The sequence below is a fragment of the Microtus pennsylvanicus genome, chromosome 8, assembly GCF_037038515.1.
Source record: "Microtus pennsylvanicus isolate mMicPen1 chromosome 8, mMicPen1.hap1, whole genome shotgun sequence".
Taxonomy (NCBI): Eukaryota; Metazoa; Chordata; class Mammalia; order Rodentia; family Cricetidae; genus Microtus; species Microtus pennsylvanicus.
Window position 1 is genome coordinate 17,982,801 of NC_134586.1, and position 27,807 is coordinate 18,010,607.

Consider the following 27,807-nt stretch of genomic DNA (forward strand, 5'->3'; position numbering starts at 1 on the left):
TAGAAAGGAAAGTATCTAGTGCTGTCTGGTGGTCTAGCCTAAGAATTGACAAACTCTCCTTCTGTTCAGTTGCTTTGGCCATACTTATCAACCTGGATGTTACATGGAAGGAAATTTCCCAGTGCAGCATTGGTGCAGATCTTGTTATTTGTCACAAAACATACTCAACTTTTAGAGCACACACTAAAATCAAATTGTCTATAATTTTTTTGCAGGTTATTTTTTATCAATTGTATAGATGCAGAAAAGGCCTTTTGACAAAGTTCAGCTTCTTATGGCAATTCAAATCTTTGATAAATCAGAAATATCGGGAGCACATGTCAGTATAATACATGGCTTAATACATGACAAACCCACAGCCAAAATAACAGTAAGTGGAGATAAATTGACATCGTTTCCTCTAACATCAGGGATGGGACAAGGGTCTCTGCTACTTAATGTAGTGCTTGAAGTCTTAGAGGTAAGCCAAGAAAAATAAATTAAAGGTTTGTGCTTAAAAAAAGAATAAGTCAAATCATGTTAGTTTGCAGATGGTATGCTTCTGTTCTTAAAAGACACTAAAAATATCACCAGAAAATTCTTGAATGTAAGAAACATCTTCAACATTCAACAGGACTCAAAATCAAAATAGATTCAGTAGCTTTTCTAAATATTCATAAAGAAATTGTGATTTCTTGAGAAATCAGAAAAAACAAACCTATTAACAATAGTTTGAAAAAACAAAAATAGAAATAAACTTAAGTATATGTAAGACTTCTATAACAAAAACCTTAAAATATGAAGAACTTATGAAGGAGAAAAGACATGGAAAAAACCCACTCCCAGGCTCATGGTTGACGAGAATTACTGTCATGAAGTGATTGTATCCCTCAAACTCATCCCCAGGTTCAATTCAGTTCCGATATAAACACTAAAACCACATGAATACATATGACTTGGTTTGGAATAAATTTTATTCTGTTTCCAAGAAAACTTTACAAGAATGTGAATTAAATTATATTGCATATTGAGCATGCATTAAATCAAAATATTTATAAAAACTCTCTACCTTGATTCATCCTAATTTTATGCACAGGTGTGAAAAATCCAACAAGCATAAAATACTTGGGTTCAAATGTATGAAAATGATAGCATGCAGAAACATTCTACCAACTCAAGATGAAAAGGTAGTAATATTGTGAGAGTTAAGTAATAGTGAACTAATCCTGGACCTCTCTTGACTATACCCTTTGCCTTAAGAATTATTTAAATAGGCAGTTGCTTACAGATGAAATGGTTTTTATTTTCACAGGGTTCGATGGAAATAGTTTTGCTTGGCATATATACAACGCAGTTCTTTGTCTTGTTATATGAGAACTCTGGAAATCTGTAATGAAGAAAAAAAGTTAACATTTGAAAAACAGTAAGGATGTTTAAGGTAATTTTTATCAGCTCAAAATGTGCAATAACATTTGCGTGAGATACTTACTAACCAAGTGATTGGGGGGGGTGTATTTGGTATTGTTTTGTTGCCTTACAGCAAACTTTCACAGCTCTGAAGTACAGAATTGCATAAAACTCAGTTGATTCCTCACTGGCCACAGCACTAAGACCAGAGAATATATTCCAGGTGTGGTTTTGTTATTTGTTTCTTTGTTGCCTTTTCACCTCTTTCACAAATGTCTGGGTTGCTCTTTTGTTTGTTTGTTTTGCTTTGCTTTGTTTTGAGACAAGGTCTTGGGATATAGCTTTAGTTGACCTGGAACTCACAGAGCAGTCCAGCCTGAAACTGAGAGACATATCCCTGCCTCTGTCTGTCTAGTGCTGGCATTAAAGGTGTGTGCCACCACGTCTGGCCAGAAATGTTTTTGATAATATGTTGGTCTTCCCTATTTGGTTAAGAAGTATGACCAAGGGCTCTGGAGAGATGGCTCAGTGGTTAAGAGCATTGCCTGCTCTTCCAAAGGTCCTGAGTTCAATTCCCGGCAACCACATGGTGGCTCACAACCACCTCTTCTGGCCTGCAGACATACACACAGATAGAATATTGTATACATAATAAATAAATAAATAAATATTTAAAAAAAAGAAATATGACCAAAAAAAAAAAGAAGAAGAAGAAGAACCAAAGCAAAAGCAGAAGAGGCATATATAGATACTGAAACACACATTAGTACATACAGAAAACCCTGAAAAATAAGGTGGGAAACATAATATGTACACAAAAAAATCTGAAAGGTTAGGAAAAAGTACCCTGACAAGACATTATGAAACAAACAAACAACAGCAACAAAATCTCTCTGCCACTGAACTCCTTTGTGCTGCTTCGTGTTGGTCAACAACTGCTAGGCATTAGGTCTGCTCTTAATTGTGGTTTGTATAGATATTTTTTTTGAGAAGGAGCAAGGATCTGGGAGGAGTTGAGAGAAGGAAAACTGCAATAAGATTACACTGCATGAGAGAAAATCTATGAGTTGACCTAAGCTACGAGGAAAGAGCACAAACTTAGTCACTGTATAAGTCTTTAGATTTAATGTTTGTGAATGAGAATGAGATCCAAGAAAAACACTTTTACAGAAAATAGTTGTTGAATATTTAAAGATGATAAGAAAAATAGTGGAATTCATTAGAAGAGCAAAAATGAACCTGCTGTGTTCTCTGGGCATGCCTGTATCTGAGACCACCTGAGCACGCATAGACACATCCGGTGTTTTCTATTATCTTACAGCAAGGAAAAGACAGCAAAGAAAATTTTCTTAGGGTCTCAAGTATACAACTTTCATGTTACCTGAACGTGAACTTGAATGTTTTGGGTGGACCAATCCTGTTTGTCCTTTGGCGTTTTTATATATTCTCAGGCTCTGCACAACATATTTGAACTTCTGAGTACCTGGCAGTGATTTTTCAGTCCTCATAGCTAGAATATATCCATAAAAATATGCCCCCAAAACCTTCCTCAATAGCCAGAAACTTACAGATCTTTTGAAGGGCTTGAGCCATCCTCCCATAGCCAGGCATGCCGTTCTTTATGATAATGCATTCCAATCCAGAAATAGATTTGGCTGGAGCTCATAAAATTCTGCTTAGAGGCAGAAAGAACAAGATAACCAAGTCTGAATGTACTCTGAGATCAACACCCATTTTAAAAGGCATTCAGGAAAAAAAAAACTCAAATTGAAATCTTTTTGAACTTCTGATTTGGGAGGCATAGTCACATGCTTTAAAGTTTTTATTTACCTTTGTGGTAAATGACTCATGTGAAAAAACACTACAAAATCTTGCTTCTTAAAACTTGAAAATTGTCATAAAGAGCATGAGACTCCATGGTACATCATCAACCTCCTTTAGGAAGATCGATGATCAAATGCAACCCTAATGAGAACATCTTGAGAGATAACCCCCATACTTATAACCTCTTTAATCTGAGCAGACCACGGAGAGTGTGAGAATTTCTTCATAAGAATTAAATGATTTCCAAGAGGAGCCTGGTGATTCAGACCTGTAATCCCTGGTGCTCAGGAGACTGAAGCAGAGTTTCACTTTGTTTGAGAGTTTAAAGGTAAGCCAGAGATGAGTACCTCTGTCTCAAACACACAGTAAAACACTTTTTTAATATTATTTTATTTTATTACTTCAAAAAAAACAATCCAAATTCCCACTTCCTCCTCTCCTCCCACTCCCTCCTCACACCCTCCTCCCCACTCCCCTCCTATCTTAAGAGAAAGCAAGGCACCCTGCTCTGTGGAAAGTCCAAGGCCCTCCCCATTACATCCAGGTTGGGAATATGGCACAGTGGTAGAATATTTGTTTGGCATGTCATTACCTAGGTTTACTCCTCTACGAAACACATGATAACAACAATCATAATCTAAGTGATTTTATGTTCATATGATCCACTGTTCGTTCTACATTACGTTCCAGAAAGATGGCAAAAAGTCATATAACACATGAAAGAGATTAAGTATTCTGTTCCAATAAATAATAATTAAAAATTTTTCTCGTGGTTCTATTGGGAAAGTTAAAAGCCTACTAATTCTAGAAAGTTAAAAGCCTACTAATTCTAGAAAAGTTTGGGGAGCTGCACATTAGCTCCTAATTTATTCAAAAATTACCCCATACTACAAATCTTTGATGCTTATTTTAGTACACTTTCAAAGAATAATTCAAGGTATATCAAACTGAGGATCTCAGGAAACATCACAGTCTACTTGGTGATAAAGACTTCCGTCAGAGTGCTCAGCTCAGCTGGGCAGCACATGTTCATAGGTAATAAAGAATGTAAGAAACAAAAGTGAAGTACATACCATTTCATTTCTAGTTTTGAGATGAAGAAGACTGGAATTCTTAGCAGCACAGAAATCTCTGCTCTCTTCCCAAGATTTTTCTTCTTTGGAAATGAAGTAACAGTTACATTGATATCCAACCCACTTTTCTAGGCAAGCACAGCATTCAGAAACTAAAAGACAAAACATGTCATTACAGATTCCAACTTCTTTGATGCTACTTTATATTCAAAAAATATTTGCTAACTATTCATTTTTTTCTTCAAATATTCCTTCAGAATAAGTTATACACACCACATTTTGGGACTATTAATCCAAATACTCTGCTTCATGGAGAGGACATTCTAAAGGTATATTCAAAATTAAATAATTTTCCATCCCTAGTTATGTTCAAAGATAATGAGATGAGAAGGAAAAGGAAATCCAGCAGGTAGCAGAGAACAGGATGGAGTGGTAGTCAGAAGATGACTTTGAGGAGGTACCCACAGCTGAGCATTGTTGTGAACACAGGACTAATATGACAAAACTGGCTTACAACGGAGTCCTCTACCAATTTCCTGAGTCAGAGAAGGATACAATACTTTGAAAGAATTCTTGCATGTTCTGCCTTTTGGGGAGCCTAGTCTGTTTGGATGCATACCTTCCTAGACCTGGATGGAGGTGGGGCCTTGGAGTTCCCACGGGGCAGGGCACCCTGACTTCTCTTAGGACTGGAGAGCGAAAGGGAGGGGGAATAGGGTGAGTGGGAGGGAAATGGGAGGATGGGAGGAGGTGGAAATTTTTAATAAATAAGAAAAGAAAAAAACATTAAAAAATAAGGATAAATAAACCAAATAGCTTGAACACTGATGGAAAGATTATGGCTGACAGTGTTTCCTCTCACCATCTCTCTTCCTTTGTAATAAACGTCATGACACATAGTAAGCACTCAAATCTTCACCACATAAATCATACTAAATTCAAATAAGAAAAGTTAGCTGTATGATCAGAAAGTTACAAACTTGGGAAGCATTTGAAAAATAATAGTAAAATGGAGTTGATGGCTTTTTCTTGAGAGTAAGTAATGTTTATAATTACAGAGATGTCTACACTGTATTCTGAATCACAGAAGTTCAAGAGAGGAAAGAATATGAAAGGAAAGGTTACTGGCAAACAAAAATGAGATTTTTCTACAATGTTTATTGTCGTTTAATTATACTTATTAATTATTCATGAGCACTCCTTAAGGAACATGTATCTGGCATTTCAGACTTTATCTTCTCTTTTCATAAAATTTACAAAAATGTTTTGCTAGACGTTATACCTGGAATCTTCCCCAGAGCCTATCCATGAGAAAACTGGCACCCAATTTGGTGCAATGAGGCCGTCATACAGCCCTTTAAATGTAGAATATGGTAGCTCTCTTTCAGAGTACAGAAATGGGCTTTGAATGGAGAATCGAAACCCTCCTATTCATCTTCTTCCTCTCTTTGGTTTCTAGCCATTACATGAAATGCTCTGCACTCACACATGCTTCCACCGTGCTGCATTGTCTTGGCATAGGTACAATATGACCAAAATTTCTAAAACTATGAGGAAAAAGTGAATATCTTCTTTATGCAGTGTCTACTTAAAGAACTTCTTAAGTAGGCTAACACACACAATTCAGTGTGATTTTGTTTTCCTTAGATTGCAGCACAATACAATGAGACAATTTTACTGAGTGCAACCATGTTATTGTACATGAGAGTGAACCACTCTGCCTTTTTCTCTATTAATTATATATTTTTTAAAATATTTATTCTTATTTATTATGTATACAATATTCTGTCTGTGAGTATGTCTGCAGGTCAGAAGAGGGCAGCAGACCTCATTACAGATGGTTGCAAGCCACCATGTGGTTGCCGGGAATTGAACTCAGGACCTTTGGAAGAGCAGACAATGCTCTTAACCACTGAGCCGTCTCTCCAGGCCCTATTAATTATATTTGTGAAAAAAAAAATGGAACCTACCTTCTTCGACGGAAGTTGGAGAAGGTGTTGGTTGAATACTCTGTATAGTAAATGCTGTAAGACATTATTAAAGATTAGTTTGGCATGTATTTATGAAATAAAATATTATACATTTAAACAATTAAAAATTCATTATTAAATTAGTTCATTACAATTTTGATTTTTTTCTATAGAATTGCATAGAAATACTTACAGTTTTTCATCAAAACTCCCAAAGTAACCATCAACAAAAGACATTTTATCCCAAAGATCACAGACATCAGCCTCCACAGATTGATCCTAGAAACTATAGAAAAATACCATATATATTAACAACTAACAGATTAAAGTACAAACATAGAAAATGAAGTTCTTAAGAAAAGAAAGAACCCAAATCTTTTTTATGATGGTACAGATGTCTCTCCAGTGAAACACTGGGGAATGAAAACGTTGCTTCAGAACTCCATCCAACAGCAATCTTTTGATGTGATGTACCTTATTCTTTGATGTGGTTATTCATATGTATTTTCTGCATCATTAGAATCATTTGCCACTAACTCTTTAAATCTGTAGTGAAATTTTTCTCTACAGTAAGAATAGATCAACAAGCAGTCATGGTGCCTAGTGGGCTTGCTAAACAGACAATTCTTTTCCTTTCAGCAATACCATGGATTTGAAATTCTGCTTTAGAGAGATGAAAAAAAATAAAGATTGATCACAATGTTATTTTCTTCTGTTATAAAGCTAGTAAGTGCCTGACAGAAATCTAACAGAATAGTGTCACAATCAGAGTCTGTCATTTATCATATTCCCTCCTTGTCAGGAGAATACCATCACTGAATGTGTTCTCTCCAAGTCTGAATGCAGACCACACTCGGACTAGTGACTTGCAGAGGTCTGCAGGAAAACACTGGTGTGGCGAGAGGTTCCACAATGATGTATGGATTGAGGATCTGAGTTCAGTCCACAGCACTCTGACTTATGATACCTTTGACTTTCTGCTTTCTCAACAATACCATAACTCATACCCAAATCCACTTGCTTATTGCTTGAAACATTTCCATATTAGATGACTCTCTCTTAGCATTAGATTACTGTCAAAAATAAGTGCTGCCACTAACAGTACGAGGTTTCAGTGAAGAGGCCGCAGCACAGAAAGCAAATTTATAAATTTGCAAGACTTGTGTCCTTATTACTTGGCATTCTTTATTCCCGTAGTAGAAACATGATGCTGATGAGTTAAACAATTTAGTTTCAGTTTCATCCTAAATTTAACAAAAACCACACACTAACTCAGAAAAAGTTTGCCTACGGTTTATCTTCATAAAGTCATGCTTAAATTCCAAAATGTGGAATCAAGAAAACAGTGGATGCAGAGAGCGTTGAAGCATGGGAAGTCTAAAAATATCCAATGCTGATTATGTACTTTCTGTTTTATTTTTATTAAAGCCGGCTCTGAAATTATTCAATCTGTGAGTCATCATTTCCGGTTATTATTTTATCATTGCTATGACGGGGGCACACGTACCTGCCATGAGAAGGGATGGTCCAAGGCTGATTCAGAGGAGATGTGTTTATGCTTAAGAACGCTGTGGATCTCAGAGCTCAGCAGGAAGCTAGGGAGGAGACATTAAGCCTTAAAAGAGGAAGGGACATAGTGTGCTGCGGTGCTGCTCTTGAATCCTCTGTTGGATTCACATGCCGATGCGGAGTAGGATGAGCAGTAACGCCGCAAGCTTCTAATGTGACCCAGCAACCAGAGCACAGGAAATTCTCTCTGTGACTTTGTCACAAAAAAAAAAAAAAAAAAAAAACACTACAGCGAAAGGAGATGGGAGGGAACTTTTATCAGTGTGTGAACATCAAAGATGTCTCTAAAAACTCTGTTTAGAAAATAGAGGTAAGATGTACAAACCAATGGCAAATTCCCTTAGTATTATAAAATTCCACACAGAATTTCTACTTTTATAACAACAAATACTTATTGATTTTGTGTTCAAAAAATTTTAAAGCATATATTATGTGCCAAAATATTTGTTTTTGATGGCTTAATAAAGAAGATATCAAATTGGATAGTGAGGAACCTAAGAGAGATAGTGTTAACTTGCCTAAGGCTACGTAAGCTTAATAGCCAGTCCAAAGCTCACAAAAAAATTTATTTAAAACTAAGCCCTACCTGCATTCGCACTTCCTAGGTTGGCATTTCTCTCCTTTAGTACAGACTGGTTGGAATATCCACGTCTTGTTCTGTGTTTCTGATCCCTGATGTGTTAACCCAGTCACAGCAGGCAAACTCAGAAAGAATGAAAGCAGCATCACTACCACTATGCTCTCCCGACCCCCACCTCTCCCCCTCTCTCTCTCTTCCTCACTCCCCAGACACGTATTTTTGACCTTCCTTTTAAGTCTCTCTAAACTACCAACTCTACTTGAGTCTGTTTCCTTTTTGTACACAGATAACTAAATTGTTTTCACACTGTGGCACCCCTCCTACTACCCCCACTAAAACAGTTCATCTGCCCCAATCATCTCAATTAAATATTTGGTGAACTCTGGCCAAATAATGTCTGCATGAACCCCTGTACATCTGGTCTTTATTTTTTTTCTCTTAAAACTGCTAGAAACCTTGGTGCTCCCACAAATGGCAATCCACAGTACTGACTAATTATCATCAGGCTGACCTTTATGGACATATCTCAGAATTTAATATAGTTCAGCAACACTGACCTTAAGACAAGAAAACATAAACACAGTTATTTCTCTCACTTTTCAGAATCACTTAACCACCGCAGGACCTACTTCAAGTAGCTGGTTAAAAGAAAGGACAATCTCAATTATATTCTGCCTTCTTCTCCCTGTGTTAATAGTCCCCCCACCCCAATCCTTATATATATTATAAATAAACTGTGTACCTAAAACATTTCTCAGAACTTACAGAAACACCCAAACTGATACTCAATGGGATATTGAGGTTTACTGTATCTGTTTCAGATAGTCATGTATTCTTCCAAATGCTCCATTTTCCTCCCTCTGCTCCCCCACTCTTTTATCCACTGCCATTGCCAGAGAACTAATTCAAAATAAATGCTGACATTAATAACATCTTTAAAACTTGAGGAAAGAGGTGTGAAAAGGAATCTAATGCCCACTGAAGATATGAGTCATGGGGTATTTTCTATTCCTAGGCATGTACACCTAACACTGTAAAATGTCTTGGTAAGAAGCATTCCAAAGGAGAGATTTGTTTTCATTTCATTGCTTCTAAAGAGATGTGTTTCCCACAGTGCACCCAGCTTGCAAAGCAATCTTCTTTGTGGAGGCTTCCTGAAAAGGAAGATGACTGGCCTGCCATAAAATCTCTTATAAACACTATAATGAAAAATCCAACACACTCTAGTGGGGTTTGCTTGGTAAAATTCTTACACATTGTATATTTTCATGAGGCGATGCTAATTTTCAAATTAGGATTTCTAACTTTATGGCCTGTGATCTTTGCCATGTATGATGGCACACACCTGTTCCCACAGGAGGAGTGGAGGTGGGAGAATCAAGAGTTCAGGAACAGTCTCGACTAATATATTTATTTATATCTTTTTTCAAATAGGAAACAATAAGAAAGTTGAGTAAATAGATTTTATTCATGACTAAGTCAATTTCATTTTAACAGAAATATAGATATATTTTAAAATATGTTATTACCCACTTTTATTAATCATAAATTTTAGTGAACCACATGCCTTTTTTCTAATTTCCCCTTTTGCCTACAAACCAAGAGACAAATATTTTTAGAATTCACTATCAATTTAGCCTTCTAGTCACTTCTCTCTTTCTGTATTTTAGGACCTTCTCTTGACTTCCAATATTATAGTTTAGTTTGCTTGTTTTTAAAAGACATGTACCTTACACAAAATAATGCAAGCTTACTCCTATGCACAAATCATCTAGAAACTCTCTTCTTCGGCTGTGTACCTGAGTGGTTTAAAAAGACACTTTCTGTGGTCAATGGGTAAGAAATTCTGGGTGGCTTGAACGTCACAGTTGATGGTCCCATTTTCAGCCCTGTGGCTTGGCTTTGTTAAGAACAGATGGTAGCAATCATCTCAAAGAGATCCTGATAAACAAGCACACAGCATTGCAAGCAGATGAACCCAGTGGTGCTTCGTTGGGTTTCCTTGCTTAGGTTTTTCTGTTAGGATTGAGTTTTCTGCTGGAGGCTTTTGCTAATCTACATGTGAAAGTTTACTCTGAAGTATAATTGTTGGGGAAAGACAAGAACAGGGGACACACATCTGTGTGCGATGGTTGTAGTGTAAAAAATAAAATTTGGATTAATAATGGCTCCCATGAACAACAGTGCATCTACCATTTCTGACGTGGGCTAAGTCTTTTATTAAACAATATAACAGAATTGTACTTTAGGAAGAGATCTAACAGAGGGTTTGAAAAACGAAGGATGGGAAAATGATGTTAGTTCATGTTTATATCAAGACTATAAAAATGTTGTTAACTTCGTTTTTAAAAAAAAAAATATAGACCAGCTACAGTAGTATAGGGAATCCATTTGTATTGTGGACTTTATTTCCCCGTTGTTGATCTTACATAGCTAGAATGCAAGTAAAAACCAGAAAACTGAGATTGGTAAAATCCAGAAAATTTACTCAGATCTTGCCAGTTTCATAAACATTCATTACCTTGTGTGGATTGGTGTCCATATATATATATATATATATATATATATATATATATATATATATACAAAACCGTACATAGTTCAATAGTATATATATGTTTAATCATGACCATATAATGTCTTCATTCATATTACAGAAAATGGTTATTACTAAATATTTTGTTAATCTAAAGAATGGCTCTTTATAGAAAAATAAGGTAAACAAAAATTTTTACAAATGTTTATCAGTTTTGTGTAAAAGATTTGCTTCAATGGGGGAGAATTTAATACATTATATTCTAATTTTAGTATTTGACTCATATGCTTTATTTGAATATACATGTACACCTATGTGAATATGTCTATACAAATTTGTATACGAATGTATATATTTTTAATAAAGTATTTGACATTCCATTCTTTTACTGATGGAAAAGCTGTCATCCTCAATAGTATTTGTACGAAAAGAGAATAATACAAATGTACGCAGCAAAAAGGAATTCCTCCTATCTCTCAACTTTCTTCCTGGACCTTAAGATTCTGATATCATTTTAATTAAGCAGCCAAGTTCCTTTTTGTGATTAAACTTTTCCATAGAACATTTTAAGAATTCATTAAGGCTGTTCTTTCATCAGCTTTTTCTGGACTTCTTTAAGGTCCTTTAGAAACAGCCACCCATTACCTCCCATCCAGATGAGGAAGTATTTGACACAGTTTAAATGCTTGCCCTTTTAATTTAACACCACATTTTACTTGACCTCTGATATGATGCCTAGTAATTTTTAAGTTATACTTTGGGAACTTGATCCTCTTTTTTTTAACAAATGAAAAAAATGTCATTTTACACTTTCAAGTCAGTTTGCAGATTTAGTCATGGTTACTCACCAGAGACATTACACAGTACACTACCACGTTTCTGTACTCACACTGAATTAAAAGTACCCAGAGAAACTCTTCTCACAAATAATTAAGAAGAAAACAAAGCAGCAGCCTTCACCCCGTTCAGGCATAGTTTACTCACCCTAGATGAGAAGAAGTGACAGCATACAATTGTCAGATATTGAGGTTTCTTCTGAGCATCTGACCCTGTCTAAGTGACTACTTTATACAAGAGAGATGTCTTCATGGAAATATCCAGGTGAATATGACATAAATATAACATATTTTAAATAAAAACATTCACATTCTTCTTGGTTGTTTAGGGTATAAGAATGTTTAAGCCAGACTAGAAAAGCTATGCAACTTGTTTTGTAATTTCAGTCCCTAATGTATACTTTTTCTAAAGATTATATTAGTACACCACAGAGGACCTCTAAGCAAATATAAGAACTTCCTGAGTATGTTGCAGCTATGGCTCCTCACCTCCTGGGTAGCTGAAAATAGTTTAGCTGTGGTGAGTTTGGGTGAGTCTTTGGGTCATCATTGCGAAACATCACAGCAAGATTGGCTGATTGGTCAGTTCTTGACATCCAAAGTTCAAGCACTTCCATAGATGATAGGTGAGATTCCCTTTCTTGTTCTTTCAGCAAATGCCTACCTTGTTACTCTCTGGGTAGCTGTCTGCCAAGAAACCTGGACAGAAAGAAGAGGGAATGTGACCAGGAGACAGATTCCTTAACTTAGAACAAAATGCACACCAGGCCCCAGCCGAAGACTAAGAATCAGTAAGACCCTCTAAAGGACTCAGTGTACAGACTTTGGACACAAACCTTCCCTTGGGGAGTGAGTCTTGAACACTTTGCATGTTTCTTTCTTTTTTCACTTTCATTGGGTTTTCATGAAGCTCCATAGAAAGTCCAGGGGAGAAAGAAATTGTCTCAACCTCCTAAATGCTGAGATTACAGGCATAAGCTGGTATGCCTGGTTTCAAGACAATGGCCATTTACCATTGACTACAATGAGCTTGGAGACTAACTCTTTAAAATTATTTAAGTGTGTGTGTGTGTGTGTGTGTATCCACATGAAAACCATTGTTTGTGAAGGCAATGGGGTATCATATTCACCTGGGACTAGGGTTTTAGCCATTGTGAGCCACCATATTTGGGTGCTAGGAACTGAGCTCAACTCCTCTAGGAGAGCAGCAAGCACTCTTAACCACTGAACCGTCTCTCCAGGCCTGGAGATAGGCTTTTAAAGGACCTCTCTGAATTGTGATATGAGCCTAGCCACTGTCTGGATCTGACTCCATCAACAGATCAGTCACACTCCATGCACATAAAAGGCAGGCCTGACACATCTCACTGTACAGTGCTAACTATTTCTAACTACAGAGATACCACCACCTGAAAATAACAGCTCTTGCCTGCCTGAGCCATAATGTGACCATGTGGTCTAGGGGAGAAGTAGCGGGTGATTGACAGGAGGAATGCTATAGCTTGAAAATAAGAGGCTACTGCAAAAGGTTTTAAAAGGGGTTTAAGCATTATCACTGACCATGTAGCAGTAGATGCAGGAGGGAAGAAAGAAGGGCCACAAGGGAGCATTGCAAGTATAGTTGTGGTTGACCATTATCATTGTAACTGCAACAGTGTTGTGATTCTGGCAAAGCATGGCCACAGGAAACAACATCAAACTTGAGCCTATGAAAATATTTACCCTATAAAAGGAAAGTAAAAATAAATACCAATCACAAAGATAACCCAATGAACAAGAAATATTCTGTGGACTGTAAATAACACCCACTGCCTCCATGGGATTCTTTAACTGTCTTCTCCTGGAGGACTCAGAGGTGGGCATGGAGATAATGAACAGACAAAGGCTGGAGAAAGATTTGAAAGAATGCTGTGCATAACTATATGATATAGTTCCTGACATCATAGACAAAAAAAGAGTTTAATGAATGCTCTGATAAAATTTGTAATGTTGCCACTAACTTAAAAATAAATATGGAATCACTGAATTCAAGGTAAAGGAAGTTCTTTACCTCCTTCCTGGGTTCTCATTGGATTCCTGTCACCAGGATTGGAACAGAAAAATTCCAGAACAGGATTTTATAAAAAGCTGTTCATATCAGATGAAAAGAAATCTGATACCTGGCACAGACTATTAAAATATGAACTTTGAAATGTAGTCTATTATCAACCCAAGTTTAGCAGACAGCCATGTGTCTATGCCATCCCATGATAATTTAGCATGAAGACAACCTTAGAATAAAAATTTATTTTGCAAGCAGAAATTTTGTCTTTCATTTTTAACACTTTACAGTATCTCAGAATTTTATTACTAACTGAAAATAATTTTCTATATCATTAGTACACTAAAATGCTGTATGCATATATGGTGTGGTGATTAGACAAAGTGAGTTTTCAATATAAAAATGGTATTCTAATTTAGGATTACAGGGAACATACCCTAATCAAGGTACAGTTTTGTGCGCAAAGTCAAGAAATAAAGTAAAATCAAGCTAAAATACACCAGTGATTGCTCTTTCACACACAACATTCCCTCACCATATCTTTAAGGAAGTAGAACTCAACATGAGTAAACTATATTGTGCAAGATAAATGTGAAGTTATTTTCAAAATTTTGGGGGCAAAAGCTGTTTTAAGGTTCATATTTTTCATAGGCAAGAGATGAAAATGTCATGTTTAAAAACACTAACCTAGAGGTAGAACTACCATGGCCACTCAAGACCAGCTCAGGAAAACTAAAGCGCCGGACATCACTCTTTGCCTGAATGTTCATAACACACACTATCAACAATAAGCCTCAAAATGTCACACTGCAGGAAAAAAATTTTATATAGGGAAGGACACGCTGTGTTTATCAATTTTTTTTTTAAACAAAGAAAAGGAATGTCTTAGCTACTGTGAAGAAACAGCACAGCAATTTGCTCTGGGAAGTGATAGGGATTTACTGAACTTGGCTTAAGAAACTTCCGAGGATATCAAAATAATCTGTATTTTACCAGTAGATGCCAAATTTATTGAGTATTAGTTAAGATTGTGAGTTTATAATAAATAAATATGACTTCAAAGAAGAAAATGGTAAATAGGTTTTGAAACCAGTCATTGGTAAGCAGCTGTAGGACTGAGGGAATTGTGTTGACATAGAGAAATGTGCCGATGAATCAATAGTGAGAGGAGAGATGGATACACTTGTAATAGTGAGATGAGAGATGGATACACTTGTGATAATGAGAGGAGCGATGGATACACTTGTAATAGTGAGATGAGAGATGGATACACTTGTAATAGTGAGATGAGAGATGGATACACTTGTGATAATGAGAGGAGAGATGGATACACTTGTGATAATGAGAGGAGAGATGGATACACTTGTAATAGTGAGATGAGAGATGGATACACTTGTGATAATGAGAGGAGAGATGGATACACTTGTAATAGTGAGATGAGAGATGGATACACTTGTGATAATGAGAGGAGCAATGGATACACTTGTAATAGTGAGATGAAGAGCAGAACAGTGATGACTATAAAGTCTGCAGGTTGTCCTCACTATTGTATCAGTCACTAAAACTTCTAAAGCAGCTAAGTTAAAATAAGTGTTTAATAATCACCTAGTTCTAGTATTTTTAAATGCTATGTAAGACACAATGAATAGAAATTTAAAAATTTGGCAAGTTTGGTTTTTAAATTCAATTACTTTACATGAAAACCTGGCTTAAACTTTCGTCCCTAGTTATTTTTCTCAGGGTATTAGACAGTAGAGTGAACTGGGAAATATACTAAAATAAATCTGATAATTAATTCCAACACTTTAAAAATGATTTTAGTTCTAATGTGGTCAGATGGCTCATGTTCTTTTGTTACTATAATATCTCTGTTTTCAGTTAACAATACTTTTTGACACTGTAAAATGCACACACACATGCATGCACACATGCACACAGATACACACACAGAAGTGTGCTGAGTAGAGACAAGAGTGTTACTTTACATAGCTCAAGCTTTTTTAAAAAATGTTTTCTTTATTATTTATTATGTGTACAGTGTTCTGCCTGCATGTACACCTGCAGGCCAGAAGAGGGCACCAGATCTCATTACAGATGATTGTGAGCCACTATGTAGTTGCTGGAAATTGAATCCAAGATCTTTGGAAGAGGAGTCAGTAATCACTGATCTTAACCTCCAAGCCATCTCTCCAGGCCCCATAGCTCAAGCTTTTAAATGACAAATGGTTTAATCTGAACTCATCAGCTTTATCGCATTTCATTCAGAAGCCATTTATTACACTGTCTTCTAAAATGCATGCAATATGCAATAAGTATGTTAGCATAAACATTAACTAGGAATAATACTAAAATGTATTTGAATATAATTTTATTTAAACAGAGGCAAACATTTACAATGTTTTCTTCAGAAAATAAACAACCAAAAGAGAAGTTTGAGAAGAAATGTTTCATTTTCCTATCTTTTGTGAGCTCTTAGGATTAAATATGGTACTTCTTGCAGATATATTCCAGTTTATTTGTACATTTATCAATAAAACAAATTTCTTTTGATTTATAAGATACACAGGAGTCTTGCATATCAGTTTCGAAACCACAAAACCTAAAATGAAACAAATTACACTGTTATCAATAAATTACGTGGCATTCAAATTCACACGATACTACAGAACTGTTACCCTACATACACAATTTAAAAATGCAACCTGTGTGATTTTCCAAAACCTGTAATTCATATTGGTAAAATGATAGTATACTGCAAATTTATCAACTGCTATGGAATTGTAAATACTAATTAATATTTCAACTAAAGAAAGAGTGAGTAGGGAAGGGATGTCAGTTGGTTGTCAGGTTAGAAAGAGAAACTTAAAAACAGTGAGCCTGTAAATAGGGCTCAGAGTTGTAGCTCAGTGGGGGAGCATGATGCTAGCAAGATCAAAGGCCTGCCTTGGATCCATGACACTACAATTAAAAAAAAATACAGCAAAATGAACTACATAACTCACATAATTAAAAGTTTCCAGAGGTATAAATATATATTTTGGTACCACAGTGTTTAGTCTCATGGTGAGTCAAATATTAAACACAAGAGGACATTAATAACATATTGCAGACAACCTTAGATCTTGTATAATGCAGTCATTGCTCTGACAGTCCAGGGGACAGAATGTTAAACTGAGAGTTGTTCTTGAAACTTAGAACTAAAGGACATTGTGTTAAATGAAAGTGTGCCAACCTATTTCTAGACAAATAAAAGGATTGCCTTATCATCTAGCTAAAGGTGTCATTTCCTTAACGTTTGCCTCTCTCTCTTCTAGTAAACTGAGAAACCTTCCTGATGGGGAGAAGTAGTGGATCCAAACCTGGAAGGAGAGTGTCAAGACAAGCCTGTGAGAATAATTTTCATCTGCCTGGGAACTGTGTTCAGGGTCAGTTCTAGGAACATCGCCCCCAGCTGGTGCTTTTAATGAAGTGATGAATGAGCAGAGGACTATTTGCTATTGCTTTTTTTTTATTTTTATTTATTTTTTTATTGTTTTATTATTCAGTTCGTATAGTGTTCTAAAAGTTAAACAGAGAATATAAGCACCTTTTAATGTAAAAAAAGAGTGGGGAGGGAGCTTTGCCTTCCCAAAAGTTTCTAGCTTGCTTGGGTGGGTTTCAATATGGATGTGTTTCTGTTGCTTCTTTCCAGAATGAGGAAAGTCTAACCTATGTCTGTCCCACTTTCAAATATTTCGTAGATATTTCATGTTTGGATCCATAAATTCACATTGGAGAAGAGGTTTGCCTTGTGGTGAGTCAGAGATCTAACCAACTGAAAATTGGTGCTGGGATAGAGTCAATCGCTTTGGTACTTTTAGAACAATGTGCAAATATGTTTGCAAATGAGAAAGCTGTAAAACTGGGGGAGCAAAGAGGCAAAGTGTTTATTATACTATCCCAACTCCTTACTTCTAGTGCTCAGAATCTGTCTGGAGGTGGAAACCTTAAGAAATAACTCTACTGAAATAGGTCATTAGGGTGAGCCCTGGTGTGACTTGGTATCTTCAGAAGAGGGATTAGTGAAAAGACAGAGAAGGGCTAGCTCTAAGCTGAGGAGGGCTTTGGAAGGTGTACCTGCTGACGCTTAGACTCAGACTTGTAGCAGGGAAACTATGAAGAGATAATCAACGCCTTTCATTTCTGCCACATAGTTTCTTTTAGTTTAGTATGGAAGTTAATAAGAATGTTTTCAAGCAAAAATCCTTCCGCATGTGGGATAGGTATAAAAGATTGTTTCCTCAGTTCTCTAATGTTGCTGAAATTGTGTCCACAACCTTCCATTTACACCATAACTAAACACCTGATGCTGTGTGGATACTTACTTCCCAGAGACCAGAACTGAACCGTTTTCCCATCGCCACTGTTTGCTAGCTCCATCATTATAAACTCCAACCCAAAAGAAAGACTTCAAATGAAAAAAGTCCTGAAATTTTGTGAGAAAACAGAACACGTAGCGTTCTCATCATTATCTTATCATATGCCTTTGAAAAAGTCAACTCACTCTGTATATATTTAATCTATGTCTGAAGTCTGCAGTCTCACTAAATGATGGTGTATTATAAGACACATCTCATAAATGTTTTACTACTTTGAGCTACTTTGTTCAACTCATTATATTCTTCTTTTTTATTATTTTATTTTGAGAGAGAGTCATGGTAAGTTGTGCAGGCTTGTCCTCAACTCACTCTGTAACCCAAGAAGGTTTTGAATTTGGAATCCACTAGCCTTGTATTCCCAAGAAAATGGGATTATAGGCCTGTGCCACCAAACCCAGCTTCAATATGTTCATCATGAATGAAATTCCAAATATTATTTTAATATTTTTATCTTTATGGAAAACATAAGTCTACCCTCTATTTTGCACATAAAAACTGAAACAGAAGATAGAACAATTTTACTCTTCAGCTATTGAACTGGTACAAACCATAAGCAACAGTAAGTAGCAGTCAGTTTGACCCTATTAATCCCTCTGAGGATCTTGCACCTTGCAACTCACATTTGAAGCAACTTACCATCTCCTCTCTGCTAATCCTTATGAGACTGGAATTGAGAGACAAGCAGGCCAGCTGACTCTCTCTCCAGCTTAGCTTTTCTTTGGAGAAGTAATAACAACTGCATCTGAACCAGACCCAGTTCTCTGGGCAGGGATGATAAAGTCCTAGGGAAGGAATGTCTGTCACTCTCCTGAAAAAGTTCAGAGATTCTGATGTTGCTTTTTACATGTTTATAACAACAAACTTGTATACTTAAAATACTGTAATGACATCCTATAAAGACAACTAAAATAGTCATATTAAATTCTGGGCTAAAAACCCACACTTTTATCTTTTTACTATCAACTTTCATACTTTTTCTATTTCATAAATATACATCTGCTGAGACCTATCCATCCTCACTGCTGAACTGTGAGTTTTCCTAAGTCTATGGCTCTTGGAGTGGAAACACCCCTTTACATGATCATTAGATTCTCTTTCTTTCTTGAAAAGTTTTGCTTCCAAACTTTGTTCTCCCATTAATCCTGTTCCCATACAAAACCATGGAATCCTGCAAGATTGTTTATGCTGTATCCAGAGATATAGAATAACACCAACAATATTTGTGTATTATGTTACAGTTTGCTATAAATAAAACCTCTGTTCCATATTAACACTAGTTGTTAAATTTCTGGGACTATGTCATTTCTTTTCTTACTTACGCTGAAGAGTGTTGCCTGTGAAAACTCTGTCTGCTATTCATGGAGTTAATATAAACAATAAATGTGTTTTCTTGATTGAATCTCTGCACAAAGGCTAGGAAACCGACACCTACCTTTTTGGCTGGGCTGTGGGACTTGTTCTTTCAGAAGATACTACAAAAATAGTCCACATCATAATTAGTTCTTTCTGTTATAATGATACATAACAGAATTAATAAAAGGCCTCTGTTCTAGAATAGTAATAAGCAATTTTCTAGAAAATGTTTAAAAGACCGTGGTGGCTTTTTTGGTTTTGTTTTTTTTCTGGTGATGGTACTTGCGACCCACCCCAATGTCTCATACACAGTTGTGCCCACAGAGAAGGAGGGATTTTGATAAGTTGCTGAAAGCCTGGCTCGAAGGAGAAAAGGGAGAAGCACTAGGGACACTCACAGTTTGCAGTAGAAACAGTCACCGCTACAGCTACAGCCATCAGGAGAAGGCACATGACACCAAGCAAACTAGAGATGAGTCTCCACGGGAAAAGTGAGAAATTCTCTGAGAACGAGAAATCGAACAGTGGGATCTAAGCCAGTTGGCAGCAGCAGTGAGGTAATGGACAGACAGAGTTGCCCCAGGGCCTATTTTCATCAGCATCACTTATAGGCTACTTTCATCAGCAGAGCATCCCAATTTACTTCTGAATGTCATAGCAAGTCTGTTAAATATTTTTCTCCCAAGGTTTAAAGAAAATAATGGCATATGAGTAAAAGTATCTGAACAACCGAAATATATTTAATTACTAAAGGTCACATGACAAATTAGTGTATCCGAGATGTTCCATGGAATTAGTTTATATGTCTTTAATTTAAAACAGAATTCAGTGCTCAATATAAGAAATACAAATACCACAAGAGAAAATTAAGCCAAAAATCAGTGAATAATTCACAATTTGTATAAAATAGGAACTGGTGTAAAAAAGCTTTTTTATGTAGCAGTTATGGTTAAAATAATCAATGGAACTGAGCCTGTAATTACTATATTTGATCTCCAAACCCTACTCTATCACCCTCTTGAGGGTGTGTGGGGGGAACTAAACAGGAATACAAGTTGAAACGTAGATGGGAAAAGATTGGTCTAGACCTGAGTTCTCCCCTGTAAATGTGATTACATTCTGAATTAGGAAGCCAATGGAATATCATTTGACCGGTCCATTTTCCCTTCGTATTTTCTGACTCTTCTTTAACCCAGTGAACATGTACCACGGTTTACAATGCAAAAATGAGACTTTAGAGACAGAGCTGAGAATGAGGGTGGCCCCACTGCCAGCATTTCCCACTGCATCTGCCAGATTAGAATAGACTCAGCTAAGTGGATTCTACCTCCTCTCTGCGAGCAAATGCCCTGGGTCCAATTCACATCTATAATAAGACTCTAACTTCACTCACTTTAGTCTTCAGTACCACACAGCAGCCCACTTGCTCATGGTCAGCTTATCACATCTATTTTTGCTTTGGTTTGTTTTATTTTGCTTTGTTGCCAATATTCCATTTCAAATACTCACCACTGGCTGGATGAAATTTTCCCTTAGGAGCATCAGCGAACATCAACAGACTCTAAGTGAGCATTCTATAAAAGCAAGTGTCAAATGCTTATGCTTCACTGCAGTAAGTTTTTGTGTTCTTTTCATATGGGTGTTAGTTTTTAGGCTACCTAAATTCCCATGGAAAACTTAATTTTCTTTTTACTTTCTCTGTTCTAGCAGTGTCCTTCACTGGGAATATGCCTGTGTTTAAAGATATAAGGTAGGACTGAATAAAGGTGGGATTCTGATTCCCAGCATTTAGCCACTCAAGTTCAGGTGTTTATTTATGTACTTATTGGAATCTTTGAATTGGCTTCTGCAAATACCTAAACTCCCTTCCTCTATCTAAGCTTGGATTTTCCAGATATTTAGGTCTAGAAAAGGAAAGCCTATGAAAATCAGAGGAGCATCCCAGAAATAAGCTATAATCTATAACTACATTACCTACAAAAAAATCTTAACAAATATTTGATTTTATCTTTGCTGATATCCAAATTGTTTTGAGTTTCATGTCTGAAAGAAATACATCTGTCTTTTTTTTCTTTCAGGATATAACGAGATTAAAGACTCAAGTCTCCCTGGTCCAGAAACCCACCAGCCTAATCAAACTCTCAGTGCCCTAAACAAGATTGGAAAATCCAGTACCATAGAGAGCTACACCCTGTCATTATTTTACACTTTAATTCCTAAAATGTTGTAGTCAGGGAATTCAGTCCCAGCCTTTTTCACTTCTCAAAAGTTGATTTTTCCACTCAAGGCAAAAACAACTCTCACTTAGTGATGCGGGATTCCCTTCTGTATGCTGTGAATACCATTGGTTAATAAAGGATTGTCTTGGGGCTGCACAGGAGGTGGGGAGTGGGGGGGTAAACTAAACTGAAAGAAGGTGGAGCCAGGGTGAAGCCATGTAGCTCCACCAGAGACAGATGCTGGAACTTTACCTGCTAAGCCACAGCCTTGTGGCAACACACAGATTAATCTCTATTAATAGTCTAATCTAAGATATGAGTTAGCCAGAAATCCACTTAAGCTATTGGCCAAACAGTATTGTAAATAATAAAGTTTCTGTGTGGTTATGTCATGGTCTGATCAGCCAGGAACAAACAAGCAGCCTCCACCAACAACTTAGTGAAAAGTCTAGCGATCCAGATCACTCTTTAAATTGTTATGGTATTGACCATGTGGTCTTTCTTATGGTCTAAATTAAGTTCATACTTCATTTAACTTGTGTATTTCTAACGAGATTCAGAAAGAAAGAAACCTTTCTGCCACTTTTGTGTCTCCCTAGTACATAAAAAAACCTTAATCTTAACCTAAATTTTCAGCAGTCGCTCCATATTCACCAAATAGAGTATCATACCTTCACCAGAGATGTCTTCCGCTGTGTTTTTGTGCTTCTTATGTTTTTGGTGCTTTTCCCTCTGCTCAATGAATGATAATTCATTTGAATTCAATGTATTCTTAACATTTTTCTTTGCTTTGCACTTCTGCTGGGATTTCACATTTAGGGTAGAACAGGTCATAGGCATTTCACTCATCTTCATAAACAGAAAAAACTGTGTGAGAGAAAATGCAAATATCAGCATATTTTAATTTGGGGACATATATTTTAGTAAAAATGAATAAAGTAATTAATTCCAAGATATTTTGCGTTGCGGAATAGATATGCACGTAAGGTTTTATGAAGGCATGTTTTCAACTTCCAAGTTTAAAACAAATGTAGACATGTTACCAAAAATTTAGAAGCAAATGAAATAAGATATTTTTTTTTATTTATTAAAGATTTCTGCCTCCTCCATGCCACCGCCTCCCATTTCCCTCCCCCTCCCCCAATCAAGTCCCCTTCCCTCATCAGCCTGAAGAGCAGTCAGGGTTCCCTGCCCTTTCGGAAGTCCAAGGACCTCCCACCTCCTTCCAGGTCTAGTAAGGTGAGCATCCAAACTGCCTAGGCTCCCACAAAGCCAGTACATGCAGTAGGATCAAAACCCATTGCCATAGTTCTTGACTTCTCAGCAGTCCTCATTGTCTGCTATGTTCAGCAAGTCCAGTTTTATCCCATGCTTTTTCAGACCCAGTCCAGCTGGCCTTGGTGAGTTCCCGAAAGATCATCCCCATTGTCTCAGTATGTGGGTGCACCCCTCGCTGTCCTGAGTTCCTTGCTCGGAAATAAGATAATTTTAGAGAAGTTCAAAGCCATGTTTTACATTCTAAAACATTCTGGTACTGAGGCTCTAACCCACCTTTCTAAGCTATGCAAGTGCTTTACCAGTGGGCTACATTCCTGGCCCTTGGTCTTTTGAGACAGAGTCTCACTATACAACTAGACAGGCCTTGAACTTCTAATTCTCCTGCCTTTATTTCCAAAGAGTGGAGTTCTAGACATGTGCCTGGCCAAATGTTCTTAAATAAGTGTGATAATGGATAAAGAAAATGTGGAACATTTACACAGTGGAATATTCTTCTTTTAAGAATTCTCTTTTTAGGTCAGTAACTATTTTTAAATTAGATTATTGTGTTTCTTGATGTTTAGTTTCTTGAGTTCTTTATATATTTTAGATATCATCTCTCCGTTGGATGTGGAGTTGGTGAAGAACTTTTCCTGTAACTGTAAAGTAAAGAATAATTTTGCTACAACCCAGACCTAGAGAGCTGGGTTCCAAGGAGGTACCAAGGGGAGATGCACGGATCTCCCTGGGAAGGGGAAATAGAGGTGATCCCCTGGTTAGACTGAAGATAGGTGGGCATGGGAACTTGAAGGACTGGGCTGTGGAGTGGGCAGAGAAAGACAGTGCTGACAGAGATGACTGGAAAGGAGGCTTTATGGAGTCGGGTAAAAGCCTGATACAAAGGAAACTTCCACGAGTCTACAAAGATGGCTCCAGTTAAAACTCCTGGCAGCAGTGGAAGCATAGCCTGACCTTGCCACCCCCGTGACTGGACTGATGACTACCCTCATTGTCATCCAGATAGATCACATCCGTGCCTGATGGAGGCAGATTCAGAGACCCATAGCCAAACTTTGGACCAGACTGAGAAATCCTGCTGAGAGGGAGGAGAGATTATAGAAAACAAGGGTTAAGAACATCATAGGAAAACCCACAGAAACTACTAGCCTTGCTCATGGGAATTTACAGAGTCTGAACCAACAACCAGGGAGCCTGCATGAGACTGACATAGATCCTCTGTATACATATGACAGTTGTGTAGCTTGTTCTGGATGTGGGAATCCCAGCAACAGGAGCAAGGACTATCACCTTTGCTTTGACTAGCTCTTGGGAACCTATTTCTTATACTGGATTGCCTTGCCCAACCTGAATACAGGGGTAGTACTTGATCTTAAGGCAGCTTGATATGCCATGCTTTGTTGAAGCCCATGAGAGGTCTGCCTATTTCTGAGCTATTATGGAGGAAGGGTAGATTGGGGATGAAGGGAGTCATAAGAGTGGTCAGGATGTAAAATAAATTAAGTCTAAAAAGTAAAGGAAAAACTGCATCCACAAAATAAAAAATAGTGCACAAAAATGTTTTTTAAATCTATATTGTTTGCCAGGCAGTAATGACACACGCCTTTAATCCCAGCACTCAAGAGGCAGAGGCAGGTGGATCTCTGAGTTGGAGGCCAGCCTGGTTTAAAACAGCTAGTTCCAGGACAGGTTCCAAAGCTACAGAGAAACCCTGTCTCGAAAAACCAATAATAATAATAATAATAATAATAATAAATCTGTATTGTTGCTCAAGAAATGTGAATTTTTCAAATGAACCAATTATTGAACCTGAGAAAAGTCAGGGATAACTCTAGAAAGAACTAATCTCCAAAGCTCCTAGGCACAACCTTCTTTAAGATCACTGATGTTCATACCATAAAATTTAGGCAATGCACCAAGTGATTTTCTGTTTACGTGGCTAGAACCCTCAGTGTTCCTGGCTGTACCTCCAAGGTAACATTTTTATAGCCTATAATTAGAGTGCAGGGCTCCGATATGATTTTCACTCTTTCCTCCATTGAGGTCATTGTGAATGATTCTTGTACTAAGTTGTTGTTTAAAAAAGTCCATACCCCATTGATTTAGTCCATGAAAACAAACAACAACAAAAACAGTCAAGACAGACAAAATACCAAAATATCCAAAATTTTAAGTAAGAAAATTCAATTGCATGCTATCTCCTAATTTTGGCTTTCCACAGCAAAGCAGACAAACATGGATCAGACAGCAGTCACTTGTTTATGACTCAGATTTCGAGATAAGTTTCACTGTGAAAAATTACCATACCTGAAAATTACTGTACAGAACTGAAGTTGGTGGTGTCCTTACTTTAGTCTGTCACTAATTTCTGTAGATTGGGAATATGCGTCAAATAAAAAGAGGTCTTGCTTTCTTGTGTACTCTGATTAATGTTTGTTTTCAACAAAAATGACTTAAGTAAGTCTGGGGAGATGACTCAGGAATTAAGAATCCTGGCTGCTTTTCTAAAGGACTTGAGTTCAATTCCCAACACCCACATGGTGACTCACAACCCTCTGTAGTTCCTGACCCAAGCTATGGCATTTCCTCTAATAGTCACCTGAGACACCAGGTACACACATGGTGCACAGATGTACATGAAGGCATAACACTATACATATAAAATAAGGAAATAATAAAAAATTAAAAACATGCTTTTAAGGGGAATTATTTCCCCAAGAACAAATTATGTTAATTATATATTCCAAAACTTCAATCAGAAATGATAAACATACCTGAAACAAGGTTGAACTCCCAGGAACTTATGCTAAAACTTTAATATGTGGTAATCAGCAGAGTGGGGAGCAGGGTATGAAGGAGGGAACTGGGAGCTCAAGAGAAAACGTGCCGCTTGTTCGTGCTTTGCAGTTCCCACAGCAAAGTCCTCACTGATGCTTTGCATTTCCCTTTAGCACCCACAAGATGGGTGAGAGCACAGCTTAGAACCCACGTGAGACAACAGCAAGCTGTGGATCTTATAAACAACAGAAAAACATTGGTGAGATAGAATAGATCTTTCCCATAAGCGTCTTTTCGCCAAAATTTTGTTATATTTATATAACAAATAATATAATATATTTATATTATATAAATTTTGCCTCTCTGGAGTCAGAGTTTTAACTCATTTGAGTCATAATGGCATGAGAAATGTGTGTGCGCGCATGCGTGTGTGTGTGTGTGTGTGTGTGTGTGTGTAGGTGGAGACTGTTCATTTGTTTCCTAGTCACCCAGACCCGAAATAATCACACTGAAACCATATTAATTAAAACACTGCTTGGCCTATTAACTTCAGCTTCTTATTAACCCCCTTCTAACTCCACAAGGTTGTGGCTTACTGGGTAAATTTCCATCTGGAGTCTGTCTCCTTTGGCACCTACATGATGTCTTTCCTACTCTGTCTTCTTTTCTCCTCTATCTCTGCTTGGAATTCCTGCCTCATTTTTTTTCTGTTTTACCATAGACCCAAAACAGATTCTTTACTAAGTAGTGGAAATAAAACATATTCACAGCATACAGAGGGAAGTCCCACATCTTGTGTGTGTGTGTCTGTGTCTGTGTCTGAGTGTCCCTGTGTGTGCGTGTCTGTGTCTGTGTGTGTCTGTGTATGTTTATGTGTGTGTGTATGTCTGTGTGTGTCTGTGTGTGTGTCTATGAGTATATAGACTCCCCTTAACCTTCCTTTGAATTTAACTCAATTTTAGACAGTTTTCTTTCAGACTATAACTCACTGGCCTTCATGTTTTTAAAAACATGGACCTTTGTAAACCTGTTTGCGCATTCTTTCTATTTCCCTTTGAGATACAAATCTTCTGCCTATTTCCAGATGTATACCCTAGGAATGTCTCTGTCAGTGACTTGGGAGCCATTCCCTTAGGGTTCTGTCATTGAGAGAGAGGTCTTTGCATAAATTCAGGAAGCAAACCCTGGGAAACAGACAGTTAAGTCATTAGCTGATCTCCTTCCTAATACCCTCTGGGATTTTCCCACTAGTTCACATCAGCTATCTCTGTTGTTTCTGCTTTTTGCTTCAAAAGAATTGAATCCCCTACCCCCATATTTTAATCATCTCAAACAAGTTCTTCTCCCATCTAATTCTCTCCAGTAGGATTTCTCTCTGGCTGTGTACACACATATACTGTTTGTAGAAGCTCTGTCTCTGACTGTGTTTACTTATATACTGTTTGTGGAACATCTGGCTTACGCTTTGCATTTTTCTGTAAAATTAAATGTTAAGTGATTGAGTGAAAGAAAAGCAAGGAAAAGAAAAAAAAGAAAAAAATTAAAAATTTTGTGACTATTACTCTTTCCAGTCTGGACTTTCAAAATCATTAAGTGTCTTATATCCTAATAATGAGGAGTTCAGACAGACCATGGAGCGGCAAAGACTTTTTGTCCAAGTTCTTGACTCAGCCAGCAAAAAACAGGTCCAGGGAGGGGAGCACACAGGGTTGTCCCCTTTTCAAGACCCTTTTACACATGTCCTCCCTTTCCTTTTTACTTTTCTTTCTATGTCTGCTACTTTCTAAAAATATGATTTCATTTCTCCTTCTAGCTGAATAATACTTGTGTGTACCTGCATGCGTGCATGTGTGTGTGACCATTCATCCATCCACAGACGTAGGCTGATTGTTTAACTCAGCAACTGCGAAAAGTTCTATTATAGTATGGGCCTGCAGAAATTACTACTT

General features: G+C 37.1%; 2 protein-coding genes across 14 annotated transcripts; both read right to left on the reverse strand.

The window, feature by feature from the left end:
* Positions 1-970: 970 nt before the first annotated feature.
* On the reverse strand, positions 971-13,497 carry LOC142855927 (natural killer cells antigen CD94-like). Of its 10 annotated transcripts, XM_075982577.1 has the most exons (10): positions 13,335-13,495; positions 11,923-12,473; positions 8,960-9,040; positions 8,409-8,494; positions 7,761-7,868; positions 6,447-6,539; positions 6,254-6,307; positions 4,284-4,435; positions 2,955-3,061; positions 971-1,366 (listed from the first exon to the last, which is right to left on the reverse strand). In XM_075982577.1, exons 5-10 carry the CDS (start codon positions 7,765-7,767, stop codon positions 1,246-1,248), a joined length of 534 nt encoding a protein of 177 aa, XP_075838692.1. In that variant the 5' UTR covers positions 7,768-7,868; positions 8,409-8,494; positions 8,960-9,040; positions 11,923-12,473; positions 13,335-13,495; the 3' UTR covers positions 971-1,245. The 10 variants fall into 10 exon arrangements, with proteins under 10 accessions (XP_075838692.1, XP_075838698.1, XP_075838690.1 ...); XM_075982583.1 differs by lacking the exon at positions 8,960-9,040 and having other exon boundaries at positions 4,284-4,366; positions 8,409-8,525; positions 13,335-13,497; XM_075982575.1 differs by lacking the exon at positions 8,960-9,040 and having other exon boundaries at positions 7,761-7,848; positions 8,409-8,525.
* Positions 13,498-16,166: 2,669 nt separating this feature from the next.
* On the reverse strand, positions 16,167-26,019 carry LOC142855929 (killer cell lectin-like receptor subfamily E member 1). Of its 4 annotated transcripts, none has more exons than XM_075982584.1 (7): positions 25,855-26,018; positions 22,477-22,672; positions 19,985-20,089; positions 19,666-19,705; positions 18,870-19,041; positions 18,180-18,280; positions 16,167-16,414 (listed from the first exon to the last, which is right to left on the reverse strand). In XM_075982584.1, exons 2-7 carry the CDS (start codon positions 22,658-22,660, stop codon positions 16,294-16,296), a joined length of 723 nt encoding a protein of 240 aa, XP_075838699.1. In that variant the 5' UTR covers positions 22,661-22,672; positions 25,855-26,018; the 3' UTR covers positions 16,167-16,293. The 4 variants fall into 4 exon arrangements, with proteins under 4 accessions (XP_075838699.1, XP_075838702.1, XP_075838700.1 ...); XM_075982587.1 differs by lacking the exon at positions 25,855-26,018 and adding an exon at positions 25,388-25,781; XM_075982585.1 differs by lacking the exon at positions 25,855-26,018 and adding an exon at positions 24,035-24,126.
* Positions 26,020-27,807: the final 1,788 nt, after the last annotated feature.